The sequence below is a fragment of the Acanthopagrus latus genome, chromosome 4, assembly GCF_904848185.1.
Source record: "Acanthopagrus latus isolate v.2019 chromosome 4, fAcaLat1.1, whole genome shotgun sequence".
NCBI classification, from domain to species: domain Eukaryota; kingdom Metazoa; phylum Chordata; class Actinopteri; order Spariformes; family Sparidae; genus Acanthopagrus; species Acanthopagrus latus.
In genome coordinates, this window is record NC_051042.1 from 11,397,275 (window position 1) to 11,412,378 (window position 15,104).

The 15,104-nt window shown below is 40.6% G+C and overlaps 1 protein-coding gene across 1 annotated transcript in view; it reads left to right on the plus strand.

Moving 5' to 3' along the window:
- Positions 1-1,364: 1,364 nt before the first annotated feature.
- Positions 1,365-15,104, plus strand: part of LOC119018426 (plakophilin-3-like) — a 30,322-nt gene continuing 16,582 nt past the window's right edge. The window contains exons 1-3 of the mRNA XM_037096080.1: positions 1,365-1,870; positions 11,118-11,206; positions 14,289-14,908. Of these exons, the coding sequence (XP_036951975.1) occupies positions 1,663-1,870; positions 11,118-11,206; positions 14,289-14,908 (917 nt within the window). The 5' untranslated portion in view covers positions 1,365-1,662. The remainder of the gene's footprint in view (positions 1,871-11,117; positions 11,207-14,288; positions 14,909-15,104) is intronic.

Below are 15,104 nucleotides of genomic sequence, written 5' to 3' on the forward strand. Positions count from 1 at the left end.
CATCAGTTATCATCATTAAAGGAGTTATGAATCCTCCCCGACAGCTGTGACAGTGATCTTGAAGGCTGAAATCAAGCGTGTTCAAATGACAGCCATATTTGGATTCTACATAATTGCCCTGCGCTCTGGAGAGAGCAAATATCTTTTCCTTGCGATGAATTATCTCATTATTTCAAGAAACCTGCCATTCATTCTCTAGAAATAATGAGATAAATGAACTCTGTATCACGAGATAACAAGCTTTGTTATTGTGAGATAACCAAATCATTAACCTGTGATCACGAGATAACAGCGTTTTTAAAATAATGATTGCATTCACAGTCGCTCTTGGCTTCCATACAAATCACTCTTTATGATAACAAAGTGGTTTGCCAAAATCAACACGAGTACAGCTTATTAACAGAATCATCAGGCTGCATTGTCTGCCACCGTGTAGTTGTTGATCGTACCAGTGGGAGTCACCAAAGTCATACATTCATCTAAAAACTTTAGTAGTTCAGCTTCCAGCCTCAGGCAAACATCACATCGCCTTGAACATGTCAGTTATCACAGATGATAAAGAATCGCCACACAGGTGAAGAATAACAGAGTCATCAGTCTTGCCTTTTGGCTACCCAACATTCACTTCTGCAACAGTCTTTGTCAAGGCAAACAGGCCTGTGTGGCAGATAATGGGCCACCCACCAAAAAGCAAGAGACTTGAGCAGCAATTTTACACATAAAAGCTGAAATAGAAATGTCCAAAGTGAAAGCATTTGTAAAAGTTGAATTCTAAATGGCAACGGAAATCAGAAAAAGGGAAACCGTGAGTGTGGAACTGGGGAATAGTTGAGCTTCAATGTGACAAATGTAGTTATTGTGAGTCGCTTTGGACAAAAGCATCTGCTAAACGCACTAAATGTAAATGCAAATGAAAACTTGTACTCAGCTTAGTCAAGCATGAAGGATCAGCAGATCTCAGCAATAGGTTATTTATATTAACTATCATGGTGATGAGTAGAATCAGTAAAACAAGAAATCTGTCACTTTTTGCTGATGAGTATTTCATATGCGGGATCTGAACTCGTCAACGGTTGTGTCTCAGGGGTGAAGCCAGTGTCTTGTTATCGGAAGGTTGCTGGTTCAATTCCCCTGGTCTGGCTGCTGAAGAGTCATTGGGCAAGGTGCTGAACCCTGAAGCTGGTCGGCACCTTGCACGGCATCCACCGCCATCAGTGTGTGTGAATATATGAATTCTTGTAAGTCACTCTGGGAAAAATCCTCTGCTAAAAATAATTTAATGTGAACTGTCCCTTTAACCAAGTGCTGTCAGTGCCTAAAACCATCTTTTTTTTTAGCAGTTTATCAACAACATTTTTTCTATACGTTGATATAAAACTTAATCTGGGAGGGAGCATTAAGTTTCCTGGAAAAAGAACTCACTGTTGCCCTAATTGCACACAGAGAGACAGGGTCGTCCTGTCCTGTCAGTCATAGGTGGATTTCGGTTGCCCCTAACTCTGTAGGTCCCGCCTACAAACAGTCGGGACTGGTGACGGATCTCCATTTCGCAGCGGACGCTCAGCAGACCCGGTCAGTCCAGGAGCCGCGCCCGTCCCGTCCGGTCCGGTCCGCAGCTTTTCTTAATACTTTCCAGGGGGAAGGTGTTTGTCCGCCGCTGGGATGATGAGCGTAGCGGTGGCGGAGGGCTGTTTTCTGTCCGCCCTGCAGCCCAACTCCTCCTGCACCGCCTATGTGGTTCCCTCGGACGGGCCGTCCGCGGACCCGGGCGCTAAAGCGAGGAGGGTCCGGGAGCAGGTCCGGATGCGGCTGGCTGAGAAGAAGTCCTCCTCCCTGCCCAGACTGGACGACTCGCAGCTCGGGTCAACAGGTGAGCACGTCGCGTTCAAAACAAAAACAAAAACAAAACAAAAAACAAAACAAAAAAAAGAAGGAAAAAACGGATAACTTTGCTTCGAATGAGCCTTTTGTGAACCGTCAACAGGTGATGCTCATTAAACTGTAATTACCGTTACTGTAGCTGTAGCATGAAAAAACACTTAAAGTACATAACACAAACAACATTTTAAAGAAATATCACAAGTTTGTCTCAGGTGGTTTACCATATGTGTTTAAAATCGTATTTATGTTAAATATGACAAATAATATTTTGCTATTGAATAGGCATTTTATATGTCCGACACAACAATAACATGTTACAAGGAGAGGGATTTGTCTAGTGAAACAGAAAAAGGAAATAGAGTGGGCTCCACTGAAATGAAGGCGAATTTTTCTCATCTTTGGGTGACGTAGACCTGCAGCAACAGGGACACATTATCATCTGATGAAGCTGTTGTGGGTGAACTGTTGCCTTTTTACTCGTCCAGCAAATACAGAGCAACATTCACCTTTGTAAAACTCAGGCAGCCCGGTGATAATTCAGGCTCTCTTTTTGCTCTGTTTTGGTCTCCACCAGCTCCACAGTGAAATGACTCTTTCAATGCTCCCCTAGGATTCACCAGGTTGTTGCAAACTCTGTCTGACTGCCGTTTGGTGCTGGGCAGGTATGTGTGCAGTGGGTTAGTTAGAGGCTCTGCGGTGAATACAGGCATCTTCTGCTGCCGGAAATAAGGTTGAAAGATAAAGATATTAATTTATTTAGTCGTGTTGAAGTAACAGGAAACAAAACCAAGGTACAAGCCACTACATAGAAGGGGAAATTTGTAATATATGACTAGAATCGAGAACTGATCTAACATAGTCAACAGAGTGTAAAATAACAGCAGCCTTGACATTACGTCAGTGACAGATATTTACTTTCTTGCAGGTATGTCTACTGAAGTTAGCACCCACTAGCTAGTCCTGTCTCGTGCCCCTTCAAATGGGACCAACGCAGTCTTGGTTTGTTTTTCCATATCGCCTCAGGTTTGGTCAAAATAAATCCTGACTTCACAGAGTAAGATGAAAATATTCTAGTTAGACATGCACGACTCTCTCTACTGCTTCACTCCTCCCCTGCTACTGTCCCTGTCCTGATCAGAGCCTCTGTAAATCAACTCCGCACTGAATCATCTTGTCTTCAAACTGACATTCGTTGGTCCGGGAGCCTGTGCTCAATCCCAGCCTGGTGTCCCAGCCTGAGCCTCATTAAACATTAAACTCAGATTTAGTTATGAAGTCTTACTTTATTTTCCTTGTGCAGCTGTAGAATGTTTGAAAAACAGAGGGGTCTCCTGGTTTTGCTCCAGAGGCAGGAGTCATACTGGCAGAAGGGACCTGGATGAGTAACATTCAGCGGAAGATCCTCTGGCAATTCCTGTTACTCACGTTAGTTGCTGAATACTGAATTATGGAAGAATCACTAATGTTATTTATTGAGGGTGTGCATATATACAGAGCTTAGTAAATGTTTTGAGATACTGGAAGAGGGACGCTATATCCAGTTGCATTCTGGGAAGTAATGCAATGCTTCTGCTGCTTTGATTTGAACCTGTCTTTTGTAGGAACTGTACCTCCTGAATTTGCTAAGATGCACACATAACAAGACAGAATGAAGCTAATTTGATGGAGTAACAGTAATCTTGGGGTTCAGAGGGCGTACACACAAATTTCAAAACAAAATTCCAGACTGAACACTTGGACGTCAGCACACTATTACTCTTGAGGTCCAGGTCATTAAAGTCTCAACACAGAACAGCAGCTGTGAACCTGGGCTGTTGCGCAACCAAGATGGGAAATCTGTTACACAGACAACATCCAGGAAACAGATGATGGGGAATTTTGAAATTCCATTTCATCATTACTTTTGGTAAGAAATCGGACTCTTACGTTCACTCAGCTCAGTGATCAACTAAACAGAGATTCCTGTTCAGCACTGTGATGGGCTTACTTTAACTCTGATTGAAGCTGTAACATGTCATGGCAGGGGGGCAGTAAGAGAGCTGTAGCATCCTTGTGTTAAAGTTCAACATGCACATGCTTGTGATTGTGGTCTAGTTCATGGCAAGACTCCTCAGAGGATTGATAAAGGTTTGAGACATAGGGCCATTTCTGGACGGTCTATAGCGCATTTCACTATCATCTGTCCCATCAACAACTCTGTTTGACTGCATATGAAAAACTGCAGTGATATTTAACTGAGGAGGAGGAGTACTGCTGCGCGTCCCTCTGTGTGTGCGCCAGTCTGTGGATCAGGCAGGAAGAATCACAAAAAGTATCATCCTGATCATTAACTGCTGGGATGAGAGGGAGACTTTGGACCTTAATAAGTAAAATATTAACGACATTACCTGCAGCGATCCTTCAGCAGCAGAAAAGATGTGTGAATCGCTACATTAACGTGCAGGAACAGCTGATAAACTTCACTGATTATTTAACACTCCTGGCTCGTTTCCTTTGGAGAGTTTAAAACTAGAGCTTTTAGATTTGTAGATTACATTTTCCACGATATTTGTTCCCATACATTACTGCGTTCATGGAAATGTTTAAAATAATTGAAAGCATGCCACTTTCTGCTGCCTCAAGATGCCAATCCACCATCAGCACACCTGACCACACCTCATTTAAAGACCACCACACCCATGGGCGCACAGGTAGCTATTGCAATTAAAATGACAACTGTGTTGATCTGAAACTAGCAATGACACACTGGGCGCCACTTTGCGCTGATTCTAAGATAGAGCCCCTAGTCTTTTTTTTACTGGATTGTATTACTATTTCTAAGGCTTAACAAACTTTTTATTGTTGATTTATCTATCGATTATTTTCTATTTTGATTGATTAGTTTTGTCTTTAAAATGACAGAAAATGGTGCAAAATCTTGATCAGTGTTTCACAAAGCTCAAGATGATGCCTCTTAAATGACTTTTGTCCACAACCAAAAGATATCCAGAAGTCATAGAGAAGTAAGGAAACTAGAAAAGAAACAGAAACAGAAAATAATATGAATGTAAGAATAATTTAATAGTCAAAAACTAATGGATTTCATTGACTAAATACTGAAGCTCTGCTTTAAAAGGCATTCATTCTTACCATTTTACAGATTTGTTACAGGTAAATTATACATGTATTATATTCAACAAAGTGAATTCATCTTCTGTAACACACAGATAGACCTGTCTGCTGGGAGAACCTGCAAGAGTGTTATTTCCTGGTCATTTCCTGTTTTTTTCCCTTCCTATGGAAACTGTCATTCATGACATTACAGGTTCCAGTCAGGGAAACTTGGAGTTATTAATGTTCACATGTTGCACAATAAGTTCTGTTCTATTAATTAAGATACAATAGTAATTATTAAACACAGAACTCTGTGTCTTAACACATGCATGTTTATCATAGTGGCCAGTCAGCTTGCAAAGTTCAGATAATCCAAGTCTGTCTCATCAAAGACCGGATCATGATCCTGTGTTAGTCTTTTTAAAAGAAAAATATGGGAGTGGTAGGAGAAATCTCGCCTCCTGACGACTACTACTCCTCCTTCTGTCTGATAAGACAACAGGATTCCAGTTTGACCCATGAGGGAGTCAGGATGTAGGTTGAAGGCTGCGTATAAACTCTGTGAGATCATCTTTCATTCATGATGAACTACACATCTTGTTGTCAACAAAGATCACATTTCATCAGACTGAAACTCCTTTTTTTGTGAAATAACAGTGTCTTTTTCATTACTAATACTGTAAAGATGTTTTATGGTGTTACATAACAATACTAGGTCGTTTAAACTCATTAAAAACAAAACACATAACTGAAAATTAAATCAGGAGAGACTAAATTGAAAGAGATGCTTGTGATGTCATGTTTTAAGGGGGTTCTGATGCCATGAGCTGTACAGGAATATCAACACAATGGAGTCAACACTTTTGGGGTGGTGCAGGGGTGAAGAGCAATGGCTGTAGATCTGAATGGAATAGATGCAGAGTAGGATGTCTGATGAGCTCACTGGAAGGTCCAAGATGGTTATATAATACAAGTCTTCCTGATTGAACTTGTGCTAAAGTTGATTTCTGTTGACAATTTTTGAAAGTGTACGATGTAAATTTAGAATTTTGGATGGATCCAGATAGCCTGTGGTTATCATTTATTTCTGTTTTGACAAAAGGTGTTTGAGACTCACTGTGTCAAATTTCAAGTTTCAGGCATTTCAGCAGTGAAGTCACAGGGAGCCTTTCAGACAGTATCCCTTAGGTCACAGATACATAAATGCTGTTTAACCACACATACACATAGACACTGTGCGTATTCCCTCTTGCAGTCATGCAACTTTAATTTCTGGGGACGTTCACAACCAACACTCCAAACTCGGGTTGCACGATATTGAAACATGAAATCATATTGCACTTATTTGACAGATACTGTGAATGCAGTATGATTCCAGATTAATTTAAATAATTCTTTTAGAATCAGAATTTTCATTTTCTCTCAAAAAAATTATTGAAATCAAATCATGATGATGTGACATCAGTTTGGTCTGCACAAACATGTTTTATTCCTTACATCTGGACAACAAAACTTTTGGCCAGGTTTTATCATACATTTTAACTCATCAGCCAATATTAATGCATTCCCTACTGTGGCTTAAATTTGACATTTGTTTTGTTTGACATTGAAAGTTGAATGGGATCAAATAAGCTAAAGGTGTTGTTCACACAGAGTGTTCTGAATTCAACATAATGTGGATGCAGTGCAGCCACACTGAAGATTAAAGCAAAGGCAACAGATGGTGAGGCTGGACAGAGCAAAATATTGCAAACTTAGTAAGAAGTAAATCAGTCAAAAGAGATGCTTTGTGGATGAGTGTGATGAGCAGGGGGTGATGACTCCAGTCTTTCATTTGTAATGTAAAAACAGTTAGCTGGTTCAGCACCCCTCCCAAGCTCACTGACCACCTCATGTGTTGAACATTCCTTTCCAATCTCCTCTTCACAGCATGTAATCAGAGTTTATTTTAGACTGGTCTGTACTTCGGTCAGTGGAGTAAGTCCTGCTGTCACACTGAGTGTCTGATATTTTTCACTCGGCCTTGAAACTTGAGGACTAAATGACAGAGGATATTGAATAGGTCTGATTAAATTTGACAGTTGAGAAAACGATTTTAGCAAATACTGATAAAGTTGCCATCTCCAGAACATGATTTCCTTGTTTTGGTGACCTGTTTATCGTTTGTCTCATGCCAAGTCTAGGTCAAATACTCCCCCTTTAAAATTCCAAAGCATAGTAACCTGAAAACTGCACCAATCAGCCACAAGGACTAACTGATGAAATCGATCAACATTGATCATCTGGGTACAATGCAATGCTACACCACAAGAACTGCCCAGGACTTAACAGAGGAACATGACAAAGAGCTCAAGGCATCAGTCTGGCCTCCAAATTCCCCATATTCTAATCTAACTGAGCATCTGTGGGATGTGCTGGACTTCTGAGCGTGTGAGATAAGGGTTCTTGGGTCTTCAGGTCTTAGTGTCCAGCTCTCTTTCATGTTCCTCAGATTGTTACTGAGCAATTTATGCGGTATTGTCGCATTTTCCTGCTGGGGGGCCCCTGCCATCTGGGAGTGCCAGTACCATGAGGGGGTGTACTTGGTCAGAAGTGGTGTTTGGGTGAGTGGTGCATGTCAAGAGCATTGCATTGTTACCAGATCATCAATGACTGATCACTTCACCTGTCAGTCTTTTTAATGTTGTGGCTGACTGGCATATTGAATTCATTCATTATGCTAAAAGAAACTATAAAACAACTGTGTGTTGTGCAATATAGCAAGAATGGCACAGTTTTATAAGACTGAGTATTCAGGGTTCCCATGCAGTCTGGAAAACCTGAAAAACAGCTGACCAATTTACCAGTCATGGATTACACATGAAAAATTAGCGAAAAAGCAAAATGCCCTGGAAAATCTTGGGTTTGTCCTGGAAAATGCAAGCTGTGGACACACCCCTTGCATAGCACCTGACATGGATGCCATTAATGTAACTTGACAACTCGAGTGGCCAGAAGTCCAAATAATGTAAGTTATGTTATGCTTCAAAATGTTAATATTAGTCACTGCTGGCCGGTAGTTTTATTTGTTTTATAGATCAACAGTGCTTTCTTTCCAGCTTGTTAAATACCGTTACATTGATTGATTGGCATGGAGCAACAGATTCAGAAAACTGCACCTTTGCCTTCATTGAGTAAAATCCCGTAGTTAATGACTTTGTCCATTTTCAGTGGTGTAACTGGAAAACTTTCCATCACAGAAATAGATGATAAAATAGATGACACAGCCTCCAGTGTTGATCGACTGTTCCAATGCCAGATACATTTGCTGGTTCTTTCCTCTTCTTCTTCTTGTTTTTTTTTTTTCTTTTACTTAGCCGATAATGAGAGACAGGAGAGAGAAATGAGAGAACTGAGGCTATCAATGCCCAAACCATTATTGTAACTTGGTTATATTGATAACGTGAAGTGGTGTATATCTGCAGGTTTATTTGCATCAATTTGTCATGATTTCTCGACATGCAACATGTCATGTCAGTTATAGCCATAGACTGCACATCATTTGAATTTATAACTTCCACTGAGAGGAACATATTAGTGTTTGGGGGTGATCCCTGTCTTCCATACCAGCTAGATCGTTACTGAAAATGTCCTGGAAAATTATCTCTAGATAAGAGTGGGAACCCTGGTATTACTTTAGACTAGTACTGGAGACCAAGGTTGCTTTTTGGATATCATGGGACAGAAATTGGAGCTTTAGTTGAAAAAAAGGTTTGTGGCAGAGATTGGAGCTTGGCTGGATGGATGGGAGCTGAACACATAAATCACTGAGAGGCTTCTTGTTTTGCAGAAACCGAAGAAAACAGTCTCATCTCGGGAGATGGGCTTAATTACGGTCATAAAACTTTGAGAGGGGAGTTAATTAAAAACATGCTTAAACTTTATCTAGCAATGCACCCATGTGCTTGACTTCTCAAGGAATGTGAGTGTGAATTTGTCCACACACAGCCTGATAGATATTTGGTTTGCCAGTGGTTCTCAGACCTTTTCAGTGAATTAACTTCTTTGTCAAACATTTTTCAGCCAAAAAACGCCTATAAACAGATGGACAATACAGCAATGAACCGTCACTGATTTAATAAACAACAACCTTGTAACTGAAAGAAAAACACTTCGAAATGCTCCATTTCAAATTAGAATCCATCGCATGCACTGAACTCTGTTTTGATTAGTTGCCCTTACATTCTTGGTGACAGGGAGGCAACTGTAGTGATCACACTCTTTTCCAGGCAGTTTCTGTTTCTTCGCTCTGTTTTCGTGAGAGTCATTGTATAAAAAGAGGCCTCACACAAGTATGTGAGCCAACTCAGGGTGCTCCTTCTTCACACACACCCAAAACTGTGTTAGAGTGGACATGTCAAACTGCATCTGTAAGCCAGAGAGAGACAGCACATCCAAGAGCTCTCTACTTCAGACTAGGGAAGTGGGTTTCTTGATCATTGAATTAAAACCACCAATCAAGTTGATCAAATGTCATTTTATGATTGACTTAAATCAACCTCTACACATGTCCTTTTTTACAGATTTTTTAGGAGACATCCACCTTTGATACAGATTCAATATGCTGCTGAGTCCTGCAGACTCATTCATTTACTTCATTTTGCTGAATATATCTGCCAGATAGCATAGCTTTTGAAGCTGTGTCCTTAAACAAGTTGGCATGGGAAGATCCGAAACAGAAAGGCGAAAGAGATCCCAGTTATGTTTATTTAGTTCTTGATATGGATTTTAAGTAGCATTGGTTTGGGGACTGCTACAACATTCCACAAAGAAAGCATGCACACTTCTAACTCGATACTGACTGATGTTGTAGTCCAGCAATCTACTACCGGAGAATGCCAAAGCTAGTTATAGACGTAGCCATGGGAGGAGTTAAATGTTGCTTAGTGACATTGAGTTTGCACTACCACGGCAACCCGTCTGGATGTTTAGCTGTCCCTGTACCCTCTCTGCTTAAAGTCCCCAAAATGCTGTCTGTGTTCTCCTTATCGTGGGGGTCCTGTATGAGAATACCTTCCCTGACCTCTGACTGGGTGATGCTAATGCTCAGGCATGCAGCCCAGCTCCCCTCCCATAACCCCCCCCCCCCTTCCTTCCGTCCTGCTGGTCTGATGGTGTGTGTTGTTTTTCTTCAAGCCATTTTCGACAGGCTCCGCTCCCCCTTGCTCTCCTTGTTCAACTCAGCAGCTCACTATCATATGATATTTAATTTATTTGTTTTAGTTTACTGTGCTCTAAAGTCTGAGAGTGTTGATACATGTGGTTCTAGTGTTCAGTCTATGTAAGGTTCCTTCATCCATATGTCGTCATGGTTGTGTTTATCATTTCCATCTGCAAGGTACTGTAAATCCATCTGAGTTACAGTGGTTCTGCCCAATCCCTGTTTGACAAAGTGCTTCAGGGGGCTCTATGGAAAGCCATGTTGATCAGTTCCATGTTCTGCTACTTTCGTCCAAACTGAAAAATATTGATATCTACCTGATTGATTGGCATACACCTATAGTTCCCAGACAGTATTTCCTAATATCCTCTGACTGCTGCATTGAAATGTGTTACTAGTGGATGGATTGCCAGAGAATCAGTAAAGACATTTATGTAAAACTTTGGAATTGCAATGACTAAAGTGATTCATATTTTTATATTTCGTATTTTTGACATCGAGTCGCAGGCTTGATGGAGGGGGAGGGGGCCGGCAGTTTGAGACTATGCCTCCAGAATTCTAGAAGGAGTTTGAAGAGCAAGTCACGCCATTTTGACACAAGCGTTGGACTAGACATTAGATAACAATCAATGGTCTGAAATATGGTGAAGTTCATTATTAACAGTGATCCGTAAAGCTGGTAGCAACCCAACTGATTGTGTCTCCCACAATCTTATCTTTATTAAACACTGATCAATGAGTCCTTAGTCGCATGGATCCGCTTGCAAAAAAGTTTTCCAATATTATTAATCCAGATCCAGACTACACAGAGTTTCCTGCTAAGAAAATAGACATCAGTGCAGTAAAGAAAATCTGAGTTGACTTTCTGAATATGAAGTTGTTTTTGACACAGTGGCATTCTGATCGAAGACACAACTGTTTTTTCTTTCTTCTCTCTGTCTAGACTACAGCTTTCCTGAGGCAAAGAGCTTAGCCCACACCCTGGGTTTCAGTTCCAGGTCCATGATACAAACACCCAGCCGCGTCATGGCTGTGAGTACCACCTGCCAGTACTGCTTTACACAATACTACATACTTGATTGTTTATAGATTATTCAGATATATTATAACCTCTGTCTTATTTTTGTTGTGTTGGCCAGCATTTGTATCAGTAATAATAACATCATACTCATCAAGTTAATTGCTGAGATCTTGTCTATAGCCATGATTTGAGAAAGTTGCCATCCTGCTTAATTTTAAGTAATTTTGTTATACATATTATTTATTTAGTTTAAGTTTTTTGAATAAGTGCATAGTTAAAAGGTATAGTGAAGTTTGTCTTAGTCTTAAAAACACATAGTAGAGGTTTAGCAATATCAAAATGTGTCAGATGATTTTAAGTAATTGCTCCTTTCTAACTGTGTATATAAGGAACTGAGAAAGCTTTTATTAACATTTAACAGCATCTGTAAACTGTTAACAAGTTTATTAAAAGTGTTTATAAATGTATATAATAGTAATATAAGCAATACATGTGTTGATATTCTATTATTAACACTTCCATAGTCTTATTAATGCTAATAAGCAGCTATTAATTACATATAATAACCTTATTACCTATTAACTTAAAGACTGATTATAAGGACATTAGAATAAAGCATTTTTAATTTCCTTTTCTTTGCTGGCCTAATTGTAGTTAAAGTACCTTTAAATTTGCCTGAAAAATACCTACCCTGTCTTAACTTGTTGATTGTTAATTGTAAAGTCACTTCAGGGTACCAATTCACCCAAATTCCCTGCAAAAATAGAGAATACATGGCCTACAGTAAGTAGGTTCAGTTCAGGCTGAGATGTGGTAGGGCAGCTATGTTGCTTAGAAGAAGACATACAGAACAGGAGCAGTCAGACAATCAGACACAACCAAAAAGAGAAAATAAAGACAGATGGTCATAATACTCCCCAAACTTTTAAAGTGAATCTCTTTTTTTGTGAGTGTATATGAGTCAAACCTTTGTGTAAAAGTATAATTACAGCGAAAGAAGCACTTTTAAGATTTACCATATTTTCAGGTCAAACTCAATTTCAATGGGAGTGCATGGGGCAAATTAGCGATAGCATCAAAATCACTATTTTTAAAACACTAAGAAGGCTCAACACAACATGACACTTTGCTCGTAGTATCACCAGGGTCTCTACACGTGAACACGAGCATTGAAAACATTGTTTGTGTACACAGAGTTTACTAAAAGGAGAGTTTTTGAACAATACGGCGAATCTTATAAGCGCCTCTTTTGTCGTATTTATGTTTTTACACCAAGATTTGACTGAAATACATTCACAAGAAAGCCTAGGTTGCATTTTGGCAAGAGCTTCACTTTAAAAGAAAGACTGAATTATGAGTGCAAAGGTTTCAGTTGAGTTCAGGTTGCAGGGAGAGGTTATTAGCATTGTCAACATTACAGCTTTACCTCCAGATTGCTGTCCACAAATATCCAGCATGCAGTACAGTCCACTTCACATACATGACTATTAATACAACACACACCCACTCCAAAGACCCCGTCTTCCTCTCCTGTCTCACCTCAGGTCACCTTCAGGCCACCGTCTGCTCCAGCACCCCCTGTTGCTTTAACCTCCATCATCTCTTCCCATAGACCAAGTCGCTAGAGCACGCTCGATCTCACAACCCTCTGCAGCTAACCATTCAACCTGTCATTTACGAGAAAGATTTTCAATGCAAGGTTTTTGATCCCAGTAATTTACTGATTATTAACAGCTGCTGTTGTAATGGTAATTTTCCATGCATTTTTAAACATGCTGTGGTCCAACCTCTCTTAAAGAATCCCAACCTTGATCCCATTGTTTTTAATAACTTTAGGCCACTTTCTAAACTTTCTATCCAATGTTTAAGAGAAAGTGTCTTCAACTCAGCTTTTAGCTTTTTTATGTGTAGTAGCTACGCTTCTTTCTGGTTTTAACAGACACTATCATGTCACTGCTATTCTAGCTTCTCTTAAGGGGCTCTGTGTCTGTTTTAGAATAGATTTTTTTTTTACTGATCACCATTAAAGCTTGTCTCGGTCTTGCCCAGGGTTTCATAGTAGAACTGCTGACCCCATATGAGCCTATTTGCGGCCTAAGATCCTTGGGTGGGACCCCTCTGTTCATTCCAAAGCCATCCTTCCATCTTTTATTCCTTTTAATGCTCTTAGACGCCTTTAAATTCATAGCTTGTGATATTTTTTTCCTTTCTTCTTACCATAATTTTCTTGCTTTTATTTTCTTATGATCTATGTATTGTCCAGTATTCCTTTTACTGCTCATAAACTTTATATCTGCTCTTAATTCCTTGATGTGATGTCATCATCTCATTGTCCTTTATTGTTTTGTTCTTTTATTTATTTCTGTTTTCATTTGATTTTATTTATTAACTTTTCTTTGCCCTTCCTCCCTTCTTTTTTTGTGATTTTGCCTGTTTTATCACTTTTTTTCCTTTGACTTGTAATAACTCATTTAGATTTTTCGCGATTTCACATTTTGTGTTCTGCCTTCTTGTTTTTAACTCACTTGCTTGTGTTTGGCTACACACACACACACACACACACACACACACACACACACACACACACACACAAACACACACACTTGAAAGCAAGGAACCAGCATTGTTTAATAATGTTTCCTCTCTTGTCTGATTGGCTTTGTGTCAGTGAGAAGGAAAATTCTTCAGACCAAACAATGTAGAAAAAATATAAACAGGACGTTTGTCTGTTGTTTTTAACTGGCCAGTCTAACAATTCAATACAGCAGTGAGTTTCCTGCAGCTAACAGTAAGCTTGCTTTATTTAAGGAGAGAATAAGAAGATCCTACACCAACGTCCAGCTACCCAGAACAGATTTCCTAGCAGCAGATACAGTTTCTTGTGAAAGTATCAATTAAAGAAGATAATAGTGATACTTTTTTTGTCCATGCCATTGCTGTAAGAGCTTTTCTATAACAACCTTTTGCACTGCTAACAAAGACATGAAAGTGTGTTTGTGAACATTTCTGTATCAGAAATCTAGCAATAAGATTAATTTTCTCCAACTGCTGCAGGGTGTCAGCTAACCTTTTTTTTAAACCCCCACCCTGCAGATGCCAACAGCACCCCTTCACTCCTCTGGTTTCTCCTCTCGCTCTGCTGTGGAGAGCACTTCCAGAGTGAGGCATAAAGAAGCCAGCACAGTCCAGAGCAGCTTCCACACCTCCCAGTCACACAGCAGAAGCAGACGCACTAAGTCACTGTGCCAGGCAGACCAGGAGGCGTTTCCTATCAGTGTGTTTGTTCCTCAGGAGAAGGCCTCCTTCCCAATCACTGTGCCTCCCCCCGGCACCCTAAGGCGCAGTCTCAGTGGGACACTGGCACAGGACAGGAGCCACTGGCAGGAGGAGGAGCTTCCATATCAGTACACCTACAAAGGCCCTTCTCACCGCACCATCAGCCGTATTACCAACCGACAGCAGCACTACCAGCAGCAGGGCTCCACGTTGGGTCAGGATGGCTGGGTGGGGACTGGAAGAGGGGTCCCCATGGCAGGGGATGGCTGGGGGAGACAGTGGCAGCAGCATGTGTCCAGGGCAAGTCATGTCATGGGAACAGGGCAGTACCAAGCCCCTATTCACCGGGCCGCCTCGCTCCGCAGTGTGAGGAGCGTTGGGAAAGGGGTGGATATCTTGGATGGAGCATCGATACATAGCAACGACCCACTGGAAGAGTGAGACATGTTCTTCATTCATTCTCCTGGCCACAACATCTTGGCTACAGCTAGCCAGTTCAGCTTCGTTTGCAGCTTTATCAGTTGAATTGCTTGTAGGGTGTATGTTGCCAGCAGAGATGGGAAGTAACTAATTACATGTACTCAGATACTGAGTGGAGGCAAATATTGTTGGTAGATTTCCTGCTGCATCAGA